Source organism: Chelonia mydas, chromosome 5, assembly GCF_015237465.2.
Source record: "Chelonia mydas isolate rCheMyd1 chromosome 5, rCheMyd1.pri.v2, whole genome shotgun sequence".
NCBI lineage: Eukaryota > Metazoa > Chordata > Testudines > Cheloniidae > Chelonia > Chelonia mydas.
The window spans coordinates 78,646,374-78,664,073 of NC_051245.2; the positions used below are offsets into that span (position 1 = coordinate 78,646,374).

General features: G+C 42.0%; 1 protein-coding gene across 8 annotated transcripts; it reads right to left on the bottom strand.

Annotated features, from left to right (window-relative positions):
• Nucleotides 1–1,254: 1,254 nt before the first annotated feature.
• On the bottom strand, nucleotides 1,255–17,358 carry C5H5orf63 (chromosome 5 C5orf63 homolog). 8 transcript variants are annotated; one of them, XM_037901652.2, is made up of 5 exons: nucleotides 17,103–17,285; nucleotides 14,194–14,261; nucleotides 6,638–6,759; nucleotides 2,800–2,856; nucleotides 1,255–1,753 (listed from the first exon to the last, which is right to left on the bottom strand). In XM_037901652.2, the coding sequence occupies exons 3-5, from the start codon at nucleotides 6,749–6,751 to the stop codon at nucleotides 1,574–1,576; spliced, it is 351 nt and encodes a 116-aa protein (XP_037757580.1). In that variant the 5' UTR covers nucleotides 6,752–6,759; nucleotides 14,194–14,261; nucleotides 17,103–17,285; the 3' UTR covers nucleotides 1,255–1,573. The 8 variants fall into 8 exon arrangements, with proteins under 8 accessions (XP_037757580.1, XP_037757581.1, XP_037757579.1 ...); XM_037901653.2 differs by having other exon boundaries at nucleotides 14,194–14,294; XM_037901651.2 differs by lacking the exon at nucleotides 14,194–14,261 and having other exon boundaries at nucleotides 17,103–17,358.
• Between the last annotated feature and the right edge of the window lie 342 nt (nucleotides 17,359–17,700).

Consider the following 17,700-nt stretch of genomic DNA (forward strand, 5'->3'; position numbering starts at 1 on the left):
CATTAATGATGCCCACCCTTCTGCAGGACTCATAGAGAGGGCACAGGTTTCTGAAGTTCTGTGACTCTGAAAACTAGTGTGAAATTCTGTAGTGAATGCTTGATCTTAATTTGGTAAGACTGTCTGGTGCTTAATGTGTGTGTCCTTGTTTGGAATTTTCTAAGGATTGAGAATGAGGAAGAGACCCACCTTTTGATAGACAGGCTTCTTGTTTAATTTCCTAATTCTGGAAGGTGCTCAGATACAACAGTGCTGAGAAGAACAGAAATGTAGTAATTACATTACTTTTTGTTTGGACAGATTGATTAAATAGACTGGAAAAAAAAATCACACTTTTCCAATACTATTTAGTTAGTACTATAGCCTGTTCAGCCTAAAGGACAACAATTAACTTTCTCAATTCATCCTCCTTCTTAAATATATTTAAGGAGTTCCATCTACCCACATTATTCTTTTCTGCCCCGTGATGCAAAAATGCACTAGTAGAAGCTGCCTCACCCCCTGCGATACAAGTACACTTGCCAGTCACTAAATTAAGATACAGTGAAGTCACAGATGGGACTAAAATTTCAGTTTTCTCTGTTCTGTCACAGAATATAAGGGCCAATCTACACTACCGAAAAGACTGTTAACCCTAAATCCAAGTACTGTTCCCATAATACGATTAGAGAATCATGTTTTCTGTGCCCCCTGGCAAATTAAGAAAAAGCCCTGGTATGACATGGGCATCCCTAATTGTGGCAGAGAACCACATGCTAGCATGTTTTCTTTTTAATAGTATAACCTGAGCCTAAGGGAGAAGCTATCTTATCTCATGCCAGCAGATTTACAAGGAAACTCTTAGGGTGTTTTAATTCCAGAGAGTAAAATGAGGGTGTTAGGTAGCACAGAGTGGCATGTTTGCAGTGTTAAATCTTGTTTCAAGGAAAAATTGGGCCCTCTTGGTTCAATTTAACTTTCACTTATACTTTTACTTGAGTACTAAAGAGCTCAAATCTCCCAGTTTAACATAAGCAGACATTTTAGGCTTAAGTGTAACATATTCATACCGTTTTTAAAAAAAACCAAAAACTCCGTTTTTACAGGTGAATAACAACTAAATCTAGGTCTCTGATTCTATACAAGAGTATAAGTTTGATTTATTTATTTATTTTTTTAAATCCCCCTCCCCACTTAACAGCTCTCCTCTCTACTTCAAAATAAGCATTTGGGGATACACTGTGAAAGTCTTACAGAAGAAGCTTCATACAGACATAACTTAAACATTCCTTTATTGTCAGTGCAGAGTGTATTAATGATCTGAAAGTGCATTTCATTTTATCTGCTGCGGTGGAATAGCACTTGTTCTCTCATTGAAAAACAAAACCATCTAGGATAGCAGATGAAGAGTTGCTATTCAGTCAGATGGGCTTCATCATTACTACAAAATGGAATATAAATCAAATAACTAAAATTTTAATGTTAAATATGTACATTACATTCCAAAGAAAATATGGTTTGATAATGTATGCAACAGTTTCAAACCATTTGTTCAAAATCCCTTCAATCCAGTGTCAGAATGGCTGCATTTCCTTCATTGGTTTTCATCATTTTGAAACTCTAGCTTCACAAGCTGGTTCTCAAATTTTTTAACATCTACCCGATGCTTCATTAGGAACTGCCCATTTAAATGAAAGACAGGTATGTCATACTTATATCTGTCATACCACACTGAGTTCTCTGGAAGGGTGATATCCACTTCCTGCAAAATAACCTTTGAAAGAAAAGAACTAAATGTTAAACATTTTATAACATTGGACACTTTTTAATAAAAATAGCTGCTGTCTTTCATCGAATTTCAGATTTACTTTAACAAAATGGGTCAAATTTTCAGCAGGCCTCTATATTTGCCCTGGCATGGAAACACAGATTTTGAAGGCAGAAAATGGAAGTAGTCACAAACTTTGCTTGTGTACTTCCAACGATCATATGACTGTTTAGCCCAGCATGGGTCCCTGGATTCCCAGTGAGGAACTGTACCACATATGATCTTGGTCATTTTCTTTCTGCAGGTGGGTCGACAGACATTTTCTGTTTTGCTCATGGGTGCAGCATTTCTTTGTGTCTACTGCTGCTTGCACCACTTGCTCTAAATTCAAGCAACTGGGGTTCAAAAACTGGTCAAAGTGCACTACAGGCAGTTGACAGAATATTAGTTGGGGAGGATGGTGGGAAAGTACTTTCAAGTGACACAGGGCAAAGAATATTTGATGGACCTGCCTCACAGCAGTTTTGCTGCAGACTGCATTATAAACTGGAGATATATGTACATTATAGTCCAGTGGTTCTCAAACTTTTGTACTGGTGATCCCTTTCACATAGCAAGCCTCTGAGTGCGACCCCCCCCCTTATAAATTAAAACACTTCTTTATATATTTAAGACCATTATAAATGCTGGATTCAAAGCAGGGCGTGGGGTGGAGGCTGACAGCTCGTGACCCCCCCCATATAATAATCTCACAACCCCCTGAGGGGTCTCAGCCCCCAGTTTGAGAACCCCTGTTATAGTAGCAAAAGTTTTTTAAATAGATGCAACATTGCATTCATTGGTTTAGTTTGCTAACGCTTACTTGAGCCACAGAGTCTGAAAATGCTTTTGAATAATAAGTTTTATGGAAATCAGTGCTAAAACTTTCTTGAAGAGGTTGCCCATGAAAGACTAATGGATGCAAATAAAATCAAGCAATTTTTCTTTTACAGAGAAAGGTCCCTGATTAACTATTCTTTCTCTATAATATACACAGTACTGTATTGCATTACCCTGTTTTTATATGGCTCAAGCACTTCTTTTGCTTCATCACATAGAGGGCATGGGTTCTAAAGGAAAATATGCAGATCATCTTAAAATAATCAATAAAACATGCAGACTATTCTGTTAACATACCTAAAAACAAGTTACATGCTATCATTATTCCAAATGTTCTCTCCTCATTGCCACATCATTTTCAAAATCTCATTTTAATCAGCACAGCATAGATTGCAAGTTTAAAAATTCTTTTTTATATAAGTAATAAAAAGAAAATCTCCCTTTTTATCCGGTCAACACCTCTAAGATTTTTGACTCTACCTTTAATTTGTGACCACAATAAAAATATTTTTGAAATGGTGCAAGTTCTAAAAGCTGACACAGCTGCATGGTTCTGAAGGCAAGTTACAGGATAATCATAGGGTTGACTTCTACAGTCACTTCCCAAATGTATATCTGGAAAACTTTATTGACTTCCCTGGAGTCACTCCCAGATACACATCAGTGTATGTTATTTGGCATATAGTAATTTAACACAAAATATAGTGAGGAAAAACATGATGGTTCTATCTCTTTGCTGTGAAGTACTGTTCAGAGATGGAAAATGTCTATTCCTTTTCTCCCTCCCCAAAGCTTTATTAGGGTATGTCTACATAGTAAAAGGTGTGCAGAGGCTAGTCTACCAGAGCCAGATTGAATTCAGCTTGTGTGAGTAACAGCAGTGAAGACAATGCAGTATAAGTTTCAGCGCAGGTAATACAAGCGCAGCACGGACCCTACCTAGATACACACTTGGCTCACTTGTCTGCGCTGTGCTCTCTTCACTGCTGTTACCCATGCTAGCTGGAGTCAAGCTAGCTTGGGTAGGTAGACTAGGCTGTGAAGACACACCCTTAATGTTTGAAACCCTATGCAAGGTGCTAAAGGACAACAAATTTGGAGTGCAGCTGCTGCTGTTTGTAACTTGTGGAAGAGCTGGTGATGGTGAATCAGTTGACCAAATGTGTTACTGAGAAGGGCTGACAGAATTTTGTTGCATGTAATCTGTTGTAACAGACTAGACTCTTCAAACTAAACTACGGGATGCTCAACTCTTTATGGGTTATTACTAAAAGAAAGATGGCTAAGGTAGTGGAGCTGGTAAAATGAGCTGGTAGGGGCAGAAAGGCAGACAGACACACCATTTCTCCTTACTAAGGGCTTGTCTAAGCATGCAGGTTGCACCATTAGAATTTGAAGTGGTTTAAGACCTGACTTAGTTAAAACAGTGCAGTTTTAGTGCTTGGATACTCTTCTATCAGTGTGGGTATACATTTACAGGCACAACTTAAACCAGGTTTAAACTGGCAAAGAGTCCTGTGGCACCTTATAGACTAACAGATGTACTGGAGCATAAGCTTTTGTGGGTGAATCAGGTTTAAACTGATTGTCCACATGCAAACTTGCACCAGTTTAAATGCAGAATCACACCTTTAAGTTAACTCAGGAAACTGTGTATTTAGACCAGGCTGTTATCAGTTTGAATTCACACTTTCAGTTATTTTGATGCAAGTCTGTGTGGGGACACTTATTCTGGATTAAGAGTTCAATTATTTTGATTGAACGACAGTTAAATAAACCAAGCCTTGTATTGAAATAAGTAAAGGTTTGGATCTAAAACTATCTAGCTATTTCGTTTCCAACCTCTGTGTGTGGACAAGTGCTAAGCAACAAAGCAAGTCATGGCACTTTACTCCTTTAATAAAGCCAGCATTGAGTTCCAATGGGAACTATGCCCAGAAATAATTCTGACTAGCCAAGGGTCTCTGCAAAAAGACTTTAAACTGCTTTAATGGGACATTCAGCAGCTTGTATATATGTTCGTGTCTTTCTGAAAGTACTCAATTGCCCTGGCTACAAACGGAATTTGAATTTAATACAGAAGAGAGATGCAGATGTGCTGGGCAACAGAAGAGGCTGAAAGGAGAGGTTTTTATTTATACACTACATTCTCACTTATGCTAAGCCTCATTCATACTTACTCCTGTCCTTACTTTAAAAAAAAAAAAAAAAAAAAAAACGAAACCACAAGCCTGGGGTGAATGGGGATAAACAGAGATCACAAATTGGTCTATTAAAAGCAGCCTGCAGTTTAGTGAGAGCTTGTTTTGTAAATGCCAGTGATATGACACCTTCTGAGAGACGTGAAAAGTACTTTACTTTAAGCACGTATTCAACAAAAGAGGCCAATTTAGAAAACTGTTTTAACTTTGCTATCAGAAATTTGGTCACAGAATTTCACATTGCTAATCAGTATGTATGCACAATAATCATGCAAAAGAGCGTTTTCTAATTCTTAATCTCTAAAATTAATGCCAGTACTACCTACATTATTGCCCTTTGGAGTATGAAAAAGCACAGTGCTGGATCAGATGGCAGAGACAGAGATGGGACTTTAAAGTATGTTTCCTTATATAACACACATTCCACTGATAAGAAACAAGTGCTGACTTTTCTTTTTCTAGAAAGTCCGCACCTTTGTAAAATAATCTAACTTTTTTCCAGGTTGGGTAGGAAAAAAAATGAACATTACTCGATGATGGAGCCTCTCCAGTCTCATCTTCTCTCAGCAAATTCACACTTTTTTCATTTTATTTAAAATTCACAGCAGTTTACACTTACATAGAAACTTTCATCTTAGAGCATTTTGCAATCTGTATACGTGCACCAGTATAAGACTCCTGAGTCCTCTCAGGACCTATATGTAAATCCGTGGTAGAGATCATCCTCAAATCGAGGGATTGCCAGTCAAAATCAATAAATAATATGCTACAAAAACAATGTACAGAAGGTAAAACTGTAGCCAAAGACACCAAATGAAACTCCTCTTCCTATGAAAAGTGAAGTGGGATCATTAATACTTTTGCAAAGAACACAGGATCTCAGTTAAGGTTCTACACTGAAAAGTGACTATATACAAATAGCCCCCATTCCTACTTAACTGATGTGCTTTCTGGGTGCATTCAGAGTCCTATCTGCTCAATCTACAGACAAAAACTACTCATTGCTTTTTACTCCTGTTAACGCTGCAGAGCCACCAAAGCACAGAGGGAATGGTTTGGATTTTATTTCTCCTGGTGCATCGTCGATAGAACTAATGTTAAACCTTTTCAGGCCCACTGACACAGATTTTGCACAGATGTCATTGAGGGCCTAATTGGCCTTCAGCACTTCTGTTAGGATAATAATATATGATAAATAAAGAACTCACCTTACCTTCCAATCCCAGGTCATGCCACTTATGGTCTACTCTACACAGTAGCTAGGAGGGTGCTTCCCAGTATGAGCAGGCACTTCTGCTAGCTCTATTTGAGTGAATGTGCTAAAAATAGCAGTGTGGCCGTGATGGCACCGGCAGTAGCTTGGGCTACCAATCCAAATACGTATGTGGGAGTTGGGCACGATTGTACTTGGGTGGCTAGCCCAAGCAGCCTTCCATGCCACCATGGCCCCACTGTAATTTTAGCAAGCTAGCTTGAGCAGAGCCAGCTGGGAAGCGCCCTCCCGCTATTGTGTAGACATAGTCTTAAATAAAAGAACTTTTAACTTGTAAACTGGGTCCACTAGCTAAGGAGTCACTGAGGCACAATAATCCGACAACTCCCTCTTGCCACTTCTATAGACTCACAGAGTAGAACCAAACTATGAGTCTCACCCAAACGATGCACACACAGTAAGCTGTATGGAACTAAATCTCTCTACCTCTAAAAGATGAAGGGCTGAGCCTTTCCTTCTGGGATCTATTTGAACCTACAGTTCCTGGAAGGCTGATATTTAGGCCTTCCTGTCTGGCTTTACAAACTAATTTTTTACCTTGGTGAACAAAGTTAACACTGGTATATTTGTAGTGGCTGCACACAGTCGTTTCCATAGTGGCCTAGAAGAATATTTTGCTAGCTGCTTTGCTGTACTCTGAAACCCAAGCATCTTTTATCCTGTTAAAACAAAAAACAGAAATTACATGCATGGTACAGTTTAATTTTTCACTAATCTATAGCTCAGAAAATCCAATAATAAGGCAGAAGTGGTGGTTCCATGGGAGTTCTGAAATACAAACTCAAGCAAACCATTTTCACAACACTTCTGTGTTCACAGCCTCCACATATTAATCTTAAAAAAAAATTTAAAAAAATGATGCAGCAGCCATATTATCAATTTAATGTAACCCAAGAAGCTCTATTTAAAATTTAGATTTCATTTTCTTGTTGCAGTGCCTTTGCTAAATTCTCTTACACAAATGCTGACAAATACATTACAATGTTTCAAGTAGACATATGCCAGTAAGAATTACACAATACTAACAGAATGCAAACTGCTGTGCTTTGAACTGCTATAATCTTGCTGATTTGCTTGACACAAAATATTCTACTTACTCAAAATTATTCCATCAAACTAGTTCTGTATCTAATCAGAATGTTAAAATAATGCTTCCTGAAGCAAGTTTAAAAAAAAAAAACAACAAACTACAGACAAGATTATTTAACTTTAAGGGCGAGCAAATTGTCTTGTTCTTTCTGCAGGAGCAAACTAATTGCTGAAAGATGTTGATGGGTTTAGGGTCTGTTTGGTTTTGTTTTTTTTAAGTGAAGTTAGTGCAGGTGCAGTATGCCATGCTGGATACTGAAAACTTTCACCCATACAAGAGCATGAATAGCAATACTGCTTTCTCCATAATAACCTACCAATGAGTCTTAACCTTGGCTTCTAAGGATCACCTGTAGGATTGAGAGACTTCTTTATTCTCCATGTCTATTCATTCTTTGGCCTCTGTGTTACGATTGTCAGCAAAGATGTCAATTCTGATGGTGGTTATTGTGGATATCTATTCATTAGAAACTGCACTAGGACCACCCACCCATTTTACATAGAGTTAAATCCTACTGTTCTTGGACAAAATTTACATTAGCTTTTGCTAACTATAGATAACAACTTTATATTTCATTTGAATGTATTTGAAAGCTGTGGTAAGTGTGGGGCACAACACAGAGCAAAAGGAATAATCAGCTGTGTATGAAAAGCATATCCCAAGAACCCTATTAAATAGAACTGAGTTGAAGTGTGCCCTAAACTTTGAGCATTAATACTGTAAAGTAGGGTTCAGTCAATGCATTAGATAGGCAAGTTAAGAAAAACACGAAGTCCAGCTTCTTAAAGCTAAAGGAGCAGTTATTTCAAAAGAAGAATAGACTTTACAGAGAGGTAATTTGGCCAACAGACCCTCCCATCGCACAAGAACAAAATAATATATTGGAAGAACTGTGAATCTGAACTTTATATTAACTTAGTTAATTTCCTTCCTAAATGAAAAGCCATACCAATAGTGACACATCATCCTGACTGCACTGTCTAGGACTTTTGTCTTTCTTTGGGAGGCAAGGTAAAAACAATTTGCTATGCTCCCAGGACAGTCTTAAGCAGAACATGTGCCACAGATGAGAGTTATATTTGCTAAAAAAGGGAAGTTATGTCTAATGTGCTAAATCACCATTTTGCAAAAGAGGTTAATCTATAATTCGATGGCCTACTTTCAGATGCTGGAAAAGAATTTGGACATGTCCCAAACATGCAAAAGAAGGCATTTGAGATGAAATACATTGTAATTCACAAGCTGTTGTGATTGTGTTCTACTACTTCTTCTGGATGGAATCAGCTGGTTAACTGTGTCTCATATGCTCTATACTGCTAACAGACATTCTCCCGTAATTCAATTGGTAGGGTCTTCTGGAGCAGGAGGATCTGAGTTGTATCCTTGTTTTCACCACGAAGTTCCAGGTGACTGTGATACACAACACAGTGCCATTAGTGTTGGCCAGAAGTCCTTAGGCAGTATGATGGGGTGTTCACCCTACAACCTACACCAGCACCAAAAGGAAGCTGAGAAAGGGCCAATTAGCATGATAGACCACACATGAGGGACTTAGGCTGAAGAAGTAACCCCTGATTGGAGAAAGAAGCTCAGCTGTACAGGTGTGGGCTGGGCTAGTATACAATCAGGAAGCTGGCAACACAAAAGGTTACAGGAAGGAAGTCTACAGCCACCCTCTGTGTACTAGAGGGAAAAGGAGGGAAACCAGGGAAAGAGTAGGAACCGGACCCTGAGAGAAGGGAGAACCCAGGAAAGAGAAGAATGAAGAGGAAAACAAAAGCACTGGAATCTTGGTAGAAAGGAGGGGAAGGTAAGGCCAAAATTGGATTCCTATGCCCCTTCTTCCCTAACTCCTGCATTCCCTCCTCTGCCCCCAGGTAGTTGGTCCGCTACCTCCAGTGGCGGCACATAGCTCCCTGGGAACCAGCTGTGCAGCTCCTCTTCCTTCTGCCCTTACCACCAGCTGCCATCCAGCACCTACAGCAGAGGTGGGCAAACTATGGCCCGTGGGCCACATCTGGCCCGCAGGACCATCCTGCCTGGCTCCTGGCTGGGGAGGCTAACCCCCAGTCCCTCCCCTGCTGTCCCCCCCTCTGTTGCTGCTGTGCAGGTAGCACGGCTTGCACCCGCCCACCTCCCAGGCTTTCCAATAAGCTAGTCCTGCTGCTCTGAGCCGCATGGGGGGGGGGGGGGGGTTCGATAAGGGGCAGGAGGTCCCAAAAGGCAGTCAGGGGGCAGTTGGATGGGGCAGAGGTTGGGGGGGCAGTCAGGAGTCAGGGAGCAGGGGGGTTGGACAGGGGATGGGGTGGGGGGTCCTGGGAGGGGGGGACAGGGAGCAGGGGGTTTGGGTGGGGTCCTGGGGGGGCAGTTAGGGGACAAGGAGTGGGGGAGGGTTGAGTGGGGATCCTGGGGGGGCCTGTCAGGGAGCAGATGGGGGGTGGTTAGGGACAGGGGTCCTAGGAGGGGGTGGTCAGGGGACAAGGAGCAGGGGGGGTTGGATGGGTCGGAGGTTCTAAGGGGGGCAGTCAGGGGGTGGGAAGCAGGAGGGGGTGGAGAGGGGGCAGGGGCCAGGCTGTTCGCGGTGGCACAGCCTTTCCTACCTGGCCCGCCATACCATTTTGCCGCCCCCATGTGGCCCTCTGGCCAAAATGGTTGCCCACCCCTGACTTACAGCATTGTGATCAGCTCCCCTGCTGCAAAGCATAACCCCACTGGAGCTGCTCCATGCTTTCCCAAGCCTTGCAGTTTGGAGGGGCAATGCCTTTTTGCCTCCCCAAACTAGGCCCATCTTAAAAAGTGGGGGGCATGGTCCCCTTACCTGCCTGATTCTGGCGCTGGTGGAAGAAAACCTGTGGGAGGCAGGCAGAGTAGGGAGCAGCAAGGTTGAAGACTGAGCAGATTGGCTGCACTTTGTAGGGTCCCTGGGCTGGAAGCTGGAGTAGTAGGTGGGCCTGGGTTCCCTTACCAGCCACTGAGTGAGTACCCCATGATAGGCAGCCACAAACTTGTTCTCTTGAGCCATGTGGCAATCTGTTTGTACAGGGTTTTACATAACTGAAGAGGTGAGCTTGAAAGATTAGCAATGTGCACGTCTGACAATAATTGCTAATAACATTAGCAATGTGCACGTCTGACAGCAGTCCTATTTAGGAATTTTTATGTCCAAAATAGCACTGAAAGTCTACCCAAAACTGGATATGTTTGGAATGATAAAATGCAGCGTGTGGACCTACTTGCATCCAAGATAAAAATGTCAAATTAAATAGTTTGTATTAATTTTAAAACATGGCAAAATACTTCTGCTACCAACCAAGCAACCAAGTTTGTCATTAAAAATAATATTTAAAAGTCTCTGTGTTTTTTCTTAAGTGAAACCAAGAAAAGAGTATTTTCTGAATTCAAGAATAGGTCTTCATTGACCAGAATTATTACTGATGCTAATGAATCACTACACTGCCAACTCCTCAAGCCTATGAGTTGTGGTTTCCACAACATCCAGTGCACAAGTAGTAATATTAACTTATGTGCAATTCAAATATGATGTATGAGCTTAAATGTCATTACTTATTAACAGATGCTAGACACAGCCACAAATGCTAAGGAAATTCAACATTTACATTGCAAACCAAACTTACATCGCACATGCCTTCCATGGAACTTACAGCCTAAAGAAGACCAGGAGCCCTGGCCTCTGGTTTATTTGCTTATGTGGTGTGAGATTTTGGGGGCCCTACTCAGCAGTTATACTTGAATAAATTGGAAGTAGCTCCATTAAAGGCAATGATCCCAATTGTGGGCTGTGTTCCACCCATTCTATGCTGCTGTACTGCCACACAGCACCTCTAAAACACCTCTATGGGGTTGGGGGAAGATGTCCTCAGATAGTATAGAGCTGTCACAGTACAGAGGACTCCCGAAGTCCCTGGTTGCCAAAATAGTCCCTTGGGGAAGCTAATGCAGGTTAGAATAGCTGCCCCAACCTGTGCTAGGGAACTGGCCCAGCAGAGAGCAACCACTGCTCCTGAAGAACAGTTGAGGATCTGGCCCAGGGGAGGCTCTCTGTGTTGGCTTCTGAGTTCATTCTCCTTCTGGTGAAACAAAACACGGTTTTGGATAAAATCAAGTAATAGCTTATTGAATGTGCTGAAGGATAGATGGGGATGTAAAGTCTAGTTCCTGTCAGCAGCAAACTACTAAAAGGTAAATACCCCAGAGCGTAACATCAATCATTGGGCCACATATATTCTCACCAATTCATACAGAATTCAGGTAACTCTTGGGCAGATCTATACTACCGCTTAAGTCGACCTAACTTACGTCACACAGGGGTGTGAAACCCCCTCCCCCAAGCGATGCAAGTTTTGCGCTGTCCACACTGGTGCTATGTTGGCAGCAGACGCTCGTGTCTTCACCAGACATGCTACAGCAGCATCAGTGCAGCTGCGCTGATGTAGCACTGTCGTGCACGCTTGCCCTGAATAGTATCTGGATTCCATAATGTGACCAAGCAGCTCACTAAGCCTGGTCTGCACCATTGGTAGGTAGAATGCTCTGGTTCCACTAATATGCAGAGTGCAAAAGTCCAATCTGTATCATTCCTTCCCCTACCTCAGTTTACAAGAGGCAAAGGAAAATGTTGTGCAGATGCCCCACATATTACACTCAACGTGGGAAAAATCTGTAGCGTGGGATTTTTTTGTGTGGGCGTTTTTTAATGATGAAATTAAACTGCTAACAATTAGTGCAGAACTTTTCAATACAGTAATTCTGAGAGCACTTTCTGACATTTAAAGATCCTTCTCAGGATCAGCAATACATAAACAAGAAGCAAAGGAGCTTGCTAATGCCAAAATCCCTTTTATTCCATACTGTAAAGAGACTTGACAAATATGATGTTCGGAAGATAAACTTGGCCAGTACTACATTCCAGAAAGACAAATTGGACGAATCTATAAATAGTCTCCTTCAGCAAATAAATCCTAGTTTTCAGCATAAACTGTGACACTGAAACTAACCTTAACTAGTTAATTGTTTATAAAGCTAAAGAAAAGATATGCATGTCTGACTTTTTTCAACTTAGTATTTTTAATAATGACATTTTCTTCAATAATCTCAACTTCAAGACACTGATGTACTCTACCTCCATGGCTCTGAATGTATGGGACCCATAATTATGAATATATTTGGATCTGACTAGCAAGGTCCACTTTTTCATGATTCTCTGTGCATAACCGACTGTGCAGTTAATTACAGCAGTTGCATGTGCATTTGCAGTGTTTGTGAATACTGTGTGCACATGTAATGATTAAAATTTAAGACCGAGGATCCCAAGACACATTTGACAGAGCAACCGTGATTCCCTGGACAAATCACAAGTACCTTTATGCAAGGGACTGCGCTGGTAACCTGTCAGGATCACGTAAGTTATGTTAAATTTGAATAAAAGACCCAATTGCAGCTGCTCTAATCTAATGTCTAATATGGATGCATGGCCAAAAAGAAGAAAGTCTGTTTCTGCCTCTATTTATTGCACACTAGCATGGCTGTTAGCACAGTTCAGAAATCCATAGGCCACTGACCAAACACTATTGCAGCTTCGTGTGTTTGTGACTGTTCTAGAAAACTCAGAACTAAACAATTACTGTTACAGAAACTATTGTATAATAGTTACATACTATTCTGCATTTGATCTTTGGCCTGTAAATCTAGATCGACACACTGAATATGGTAAAAAGAACAGAAGCGGGAAAGAAGGCTCTATCTAAGCAGTGAGGAAAACATGCAGTCATTGACTGTAAGAAAACAGACTGGTGGCTCAGCTGGGTGCTGTATTAGAATAGCCTTTCCTCTGGAGTTCCTCATTCAAACCTAGCTCTGGTCACAAATGAAAATGAATTTGCTGTTAATCTGGTCCCTTTTACCTGTTATTTAAGTTGGCAGATGCTGGTATGAAGGATGGTCCCCCAAGCAGAGACAAAGGGCAGTGCTGGGATGAGGAAACCCAGTGCCCAACAGTTGCTGTAAATGGGGGTACTGGTGGGATCCTCATAGGGTGCTGAGGGACCTTCCTTGGGGGCTCTATCTTTTGTATGGTATCTCAAATTTGAACCTGCTGTGCCTCTCTCTCCTTTTGCTCCACAACAAAGTCCCTCTTGGCTATGGGAAGGGAAGGGGGAACTTCTTCTATACTCCCTCCCTCATCCCCAATTCTAGATGTTTCCCCCTCTCCCCCATGTTTTCTATTCCATTAGCCTCCTCCAGCCGCATCATTGTTTTCCTTTTCTCTAGCCCCATTTTTGGGAACCTCCTTTTCTCATTTTTGGGGACTCTTCCTTTCTGAATCTCTCTGCCCAGCCTCTGCTACTGCTCAGTTTTCCTGACCAGCAGCTAAGCAAAATTTACACAATTTGGTCCATTTTACTCCTACCCAACTTACCATGAACAGCACCAGTGAAACTTATCAGGTTCACTTTGCTGATGCCCCTGCTCATGAAAGGAACTTGCCAACTGACCATTTGTGAGTACATATTTAAAGTCTTGCCAGTGACCCATTATTTGATTCCCCAAATGATGTAATGACTGGTAGTCTTCGCTCATGACATGCGTGGTACTGGATTAGCAGGGGTACTGCATGTTAGGCTTGGTAGAGTGCTCTTTCCTTTGCAGACAGAAGGTTAATAAATAGTAGGGGTAGAATATTTTTCCTGGAATTCTAAACAAGTTAAAAGATCCTAAACATACTGCAGTTCATAAAGTCTTGAAGTACTATTTTTTTCTAAGAGCACACAGCACATTTAAAAAAAAAGTCTTGAGGGAAGAACCAATTTCTCATGTCAGAATTCATTCATTATAAGCATATTCTGTTTCACCATTTTAATATTTATTTCAATGGGGGAATGTTACAAAATCTCTGCACGCTGTTATAGAAAATGTTCTGAAAATAAACTATCAGCACCATCTCCCACATCCCTTCCCTCCCTTAATTATAATACTTTAATCTCACCTGGGATGGAGTGCTGTAGGATTGTAGCATTTTCTTAAAGATATCATTTCATGGTAATGCACAGGGACCTATGTTTAGTTGCAGACAATGGAATTACACCCCTAAAATATATTGAGTCAACATTCTTGACTTTGACCAGATATATATTCCAAATTCAAAGCATACTGACATACAGCAATATACTGTAATAGCTCTGAAACACAGCTGTCTTTCTGAAAGATATGCAATCTTGTATATAATGGCTAGTTAAAGTAGGATTTATGAGTTTAAAAGCACATTTTAAGTGTCTTCATTTGAGCTATCAAATAAAAACCTCAGAGTGAAGTGATCCATTCTACAAGAGGGGGGGAAAAGATTCTTAAAGAATTTTCTTTCCCATTGTCCTCCTTTCTTTTTGAAGATATTTTCTGAATTCTCAATATCCTCTACAGATTGGTAGTCAGATTTTATTAGAAAAGTTTCTCACTGTTAATAACTTGGCTAGCAAATAATATACATAGGTTTGAGGCTTGTTCTGTTAAAGGAAAGCAAGCATATGTTAAATGTATAGATATGCCAAAATGCCTCCTTTGCCACTTACAAATGACATTTACGCTACCTCTTGCTTATTCTGATTGTCCATTCCTATCGCTTTGATTGCAATAAGTAGAGGATAAAGTTATCTAGAAGACCACTAAAGAGCATAAAAAAAGCATATATAATGCACAGAAAGTCCTAGAATTTCAGTAACCACTTCTGAACAATACAAATGAGTTTGTCATTGGTTTTATTTTCAGGGACAAATTTTGATAAATTATCCAAGTTCTGCACAGAACTGTAAGTCTACTTCTGTATGCAACTCCCCCAAATGCACATTGAACAATGGACTGCCAAATGGCTAAACATCTGTCTGCACGCACAAATTGCTTGAATGTGTGCAAAATCATACAACACACACCTTTGTGCCCATCAGCGGGCCTCTACTTCTTAAAATACTTGGCCTCCAGCATCAGTCTTGCCTGAGCTCTGTCTTTTTTTATTTCATTCGAAATTGTGATCTTCCTGTTGATCAAATGGCTCTCTCCCATGGCCAGTGATCAAGTTATTTGACCACAGCTGCTGATAATCAGAAATCAATTAAAGGCAGAAATTGTAGTATTGGGTAATCTAATTTGTATTAAAATATAAATTATTTGTTTTTTGTGGATTTGATCACATTGACTAGTGACGGTACTTTATATGCTTACATACAGAATATGTACAGTAACTATCTTATTAGCAAAACCAGAAAGGTGGTGGTTTTATAATGAATGACAAGGTATAAGAAGTGTGCTGGAAAAGGCTAAGTGTATTTGGAAACATCTACATTATCAAAAGTGCTATTGTTTAAAATATTTATTTAACATTATTTGCAACACTAAGATGCATATTGTAGCATGCTACAATATCATTTACTGATACATCCTTAAATGAGGTCAAAACAAGTATTGGGTTATAGAAAATGAATGCTGTTCTACTCTGAAAAGCAAGTTTACCCGACAAACAAGTTGCTTGTGTGCATGTAGTTATATCTGCTTATGTCGTTGGTAAAAATAAGGGCCAAGTTTTCCCATTCAGGGCACAGTGGTAAAAATGTATGCTGCTGGTATACACTAGCACTCACCTCATGGCTGTCCCTGGTGGAGCTGCACCAGTGCTAGACAACTGTTGGGAGGATTTCTGATAATGTTTATGAATGTTTGTTTGGTTGGTTTTTTTTCCCTCCCACTCTAAACCCTCCTTCAGTATCTCCCCTCCATTCGCTCTACATCAGGGGTGGGCAAACTTTTTGGCCTGAGGGCCACATCAGGGTTCCAAAACTGTATGGAGGGCCAGGTAGGGAAGGCTGTGCCTCCCCTAATAGCCTGGCCCCCTCCCGGGATCCCTTGCCCCCTCACCCCCACTCCAAACCTCCGCCCTATCCAACCCCCCCGCCCCTTACCATGCTGCTCAAAGCAGCATGTCTGGCAGCCACGCCGCCCGGAATTTCCCCAGCAGTCTGTCTGTATGCAGCTATTGGCTGCTGTCTTGTTGATTGTAAGCTCCTTGGGGCAAGGACCCTCTTTTTTGTTCTCTTTATACAGTACCTACCACTAGGGTCTTGGTTCAAGACTGGGGCTCCTAGGTGCAATAATGCACTTAACTCTGACTAATAAATTCTTAGTGGAAACATGGTGTAGATGTGTCAAGTCGGGGGGAGCCTATGAAATCAATGGCGGAAGGGCAAAGCCTCTCCAGACAGCCACTTCTGATTTATTACTTATCACTTTGGGGCACTTAATTAAATCAGGCCTGTTAACTAGTGGGGAGAAGACTGTGTGTAACACTGCACACACGTGCTGGTCCCCGAGTCTGGGGTGAGTTTTCTTTGAACCCCCCCGCCTTTTGCAGAGTCATTTGTCAAATGCTCTTTTGCACTAGTAAAAAGAAAAGGAGGACTTGTGGCACCTTAGAGACTAACCAGTTTATTTGAGCATGAGCTTTCCTGAGCTACAGCTCACTTCATCGGATGCATAGCATATCGTGGAAACTGCAGAAGACTAGTATTTGCTCCGCTCTGGAGCGTCACAGCGGCCCCAGGCAGTGAACGGCCTAGCCCCGAGCACGTCAAAAGGACCTCGCTTGCTCTCACCTGCGTGGCCCAGGCTCGGGGCTATTCCACCGCCTCTTACACCGACACCCACCCGCTTGTGCGGAGACCCCGCTGCGTGCCCTGGTGCCCAGCGCCAGCGGCCTGGTGGCTCCAGAAGGAAAGCGGGCGCCGCTCACTCCAGCTGCGCTGTCGCTTGAAACCGGGGCCTCTTCTACACAACCCAGCGCCTGGCCCAAGCGAAGCGAAGCAGGGGCACCGCGGAGCTGCGAACACACCGATCCTGCGTTGGGCTACTCACGCGGCTGCCGCTGCCCGGGGACGGAGCCTCCAGCTCCTGCGCCGCGGCCCGGCCCTCCGCTCCCCGCTCCAACAGCAGCGGCTGCTCCCCCCCAGCCGCTCCCCCGGGGCACAGGAACCGACCAGCAGCAACTTCCTGACACTGCTGCTTGCATTGCACCCGCCACCGCTTCGGCGCCCCCGGCCGGCCGGCCATAGCCTCGCGCTGTGCCCGGGAGTTTACACTCACATCTCCAGGCTCGCCCCGCCTCCTGCCCTGTGTTAAGTTGTTGCTCCTTAAAGAAGTTCTTTGCTCCGCTTTGTTTTCCTGCCCAGGGAAGGCTCCAGTCCGCTAATAAAATAAACAAAGTGTAACCTTCACCCTGCATGGATTATTTGAAAGCAACCCCTAAAGGTTTCCCCAAATAGTGCAGTGGCTGGGTCTATTCTTTAAAAATAATGGTTGGACCATTTTAGATTTTTCTAAAGCAGTTTTGTTAAAGTGTTGGCAAGGCTGTATGGAAGTGCTAAGGACTGTTATTAAACTAATATTTCCACTTTGCTGTCAACATTTAGTTCCCAGTCCTGCAAACTGATGGCAGTGGGACTAGGGGGTGATA

Bases quoted from the DNA above. Each gene is read 5' to 3' on its own strand.
- C5H5orf63 (XM_037901651.2), bottom strand. From the start codon at position 6,751: ATGCTTGGGTTTCAGAGTACAGCAAAGCAGCTAGCAAAATATTCTTCT. The intron at 2,857-6,637 runs GTAAAAAATTAG...ATTTTCCTTTAG, and splicing joins TGTTAACTTTGTTCACCAAG to AACCCATGCCCTCTATGTGA. The intron at 1,754-2,799 runs GTAATGCAATAC...TTTCTTTCAAAG, and splicing joins TTGAGCCATATAAAAACAGG to GTTATTTTGCAGGAAGTGGA.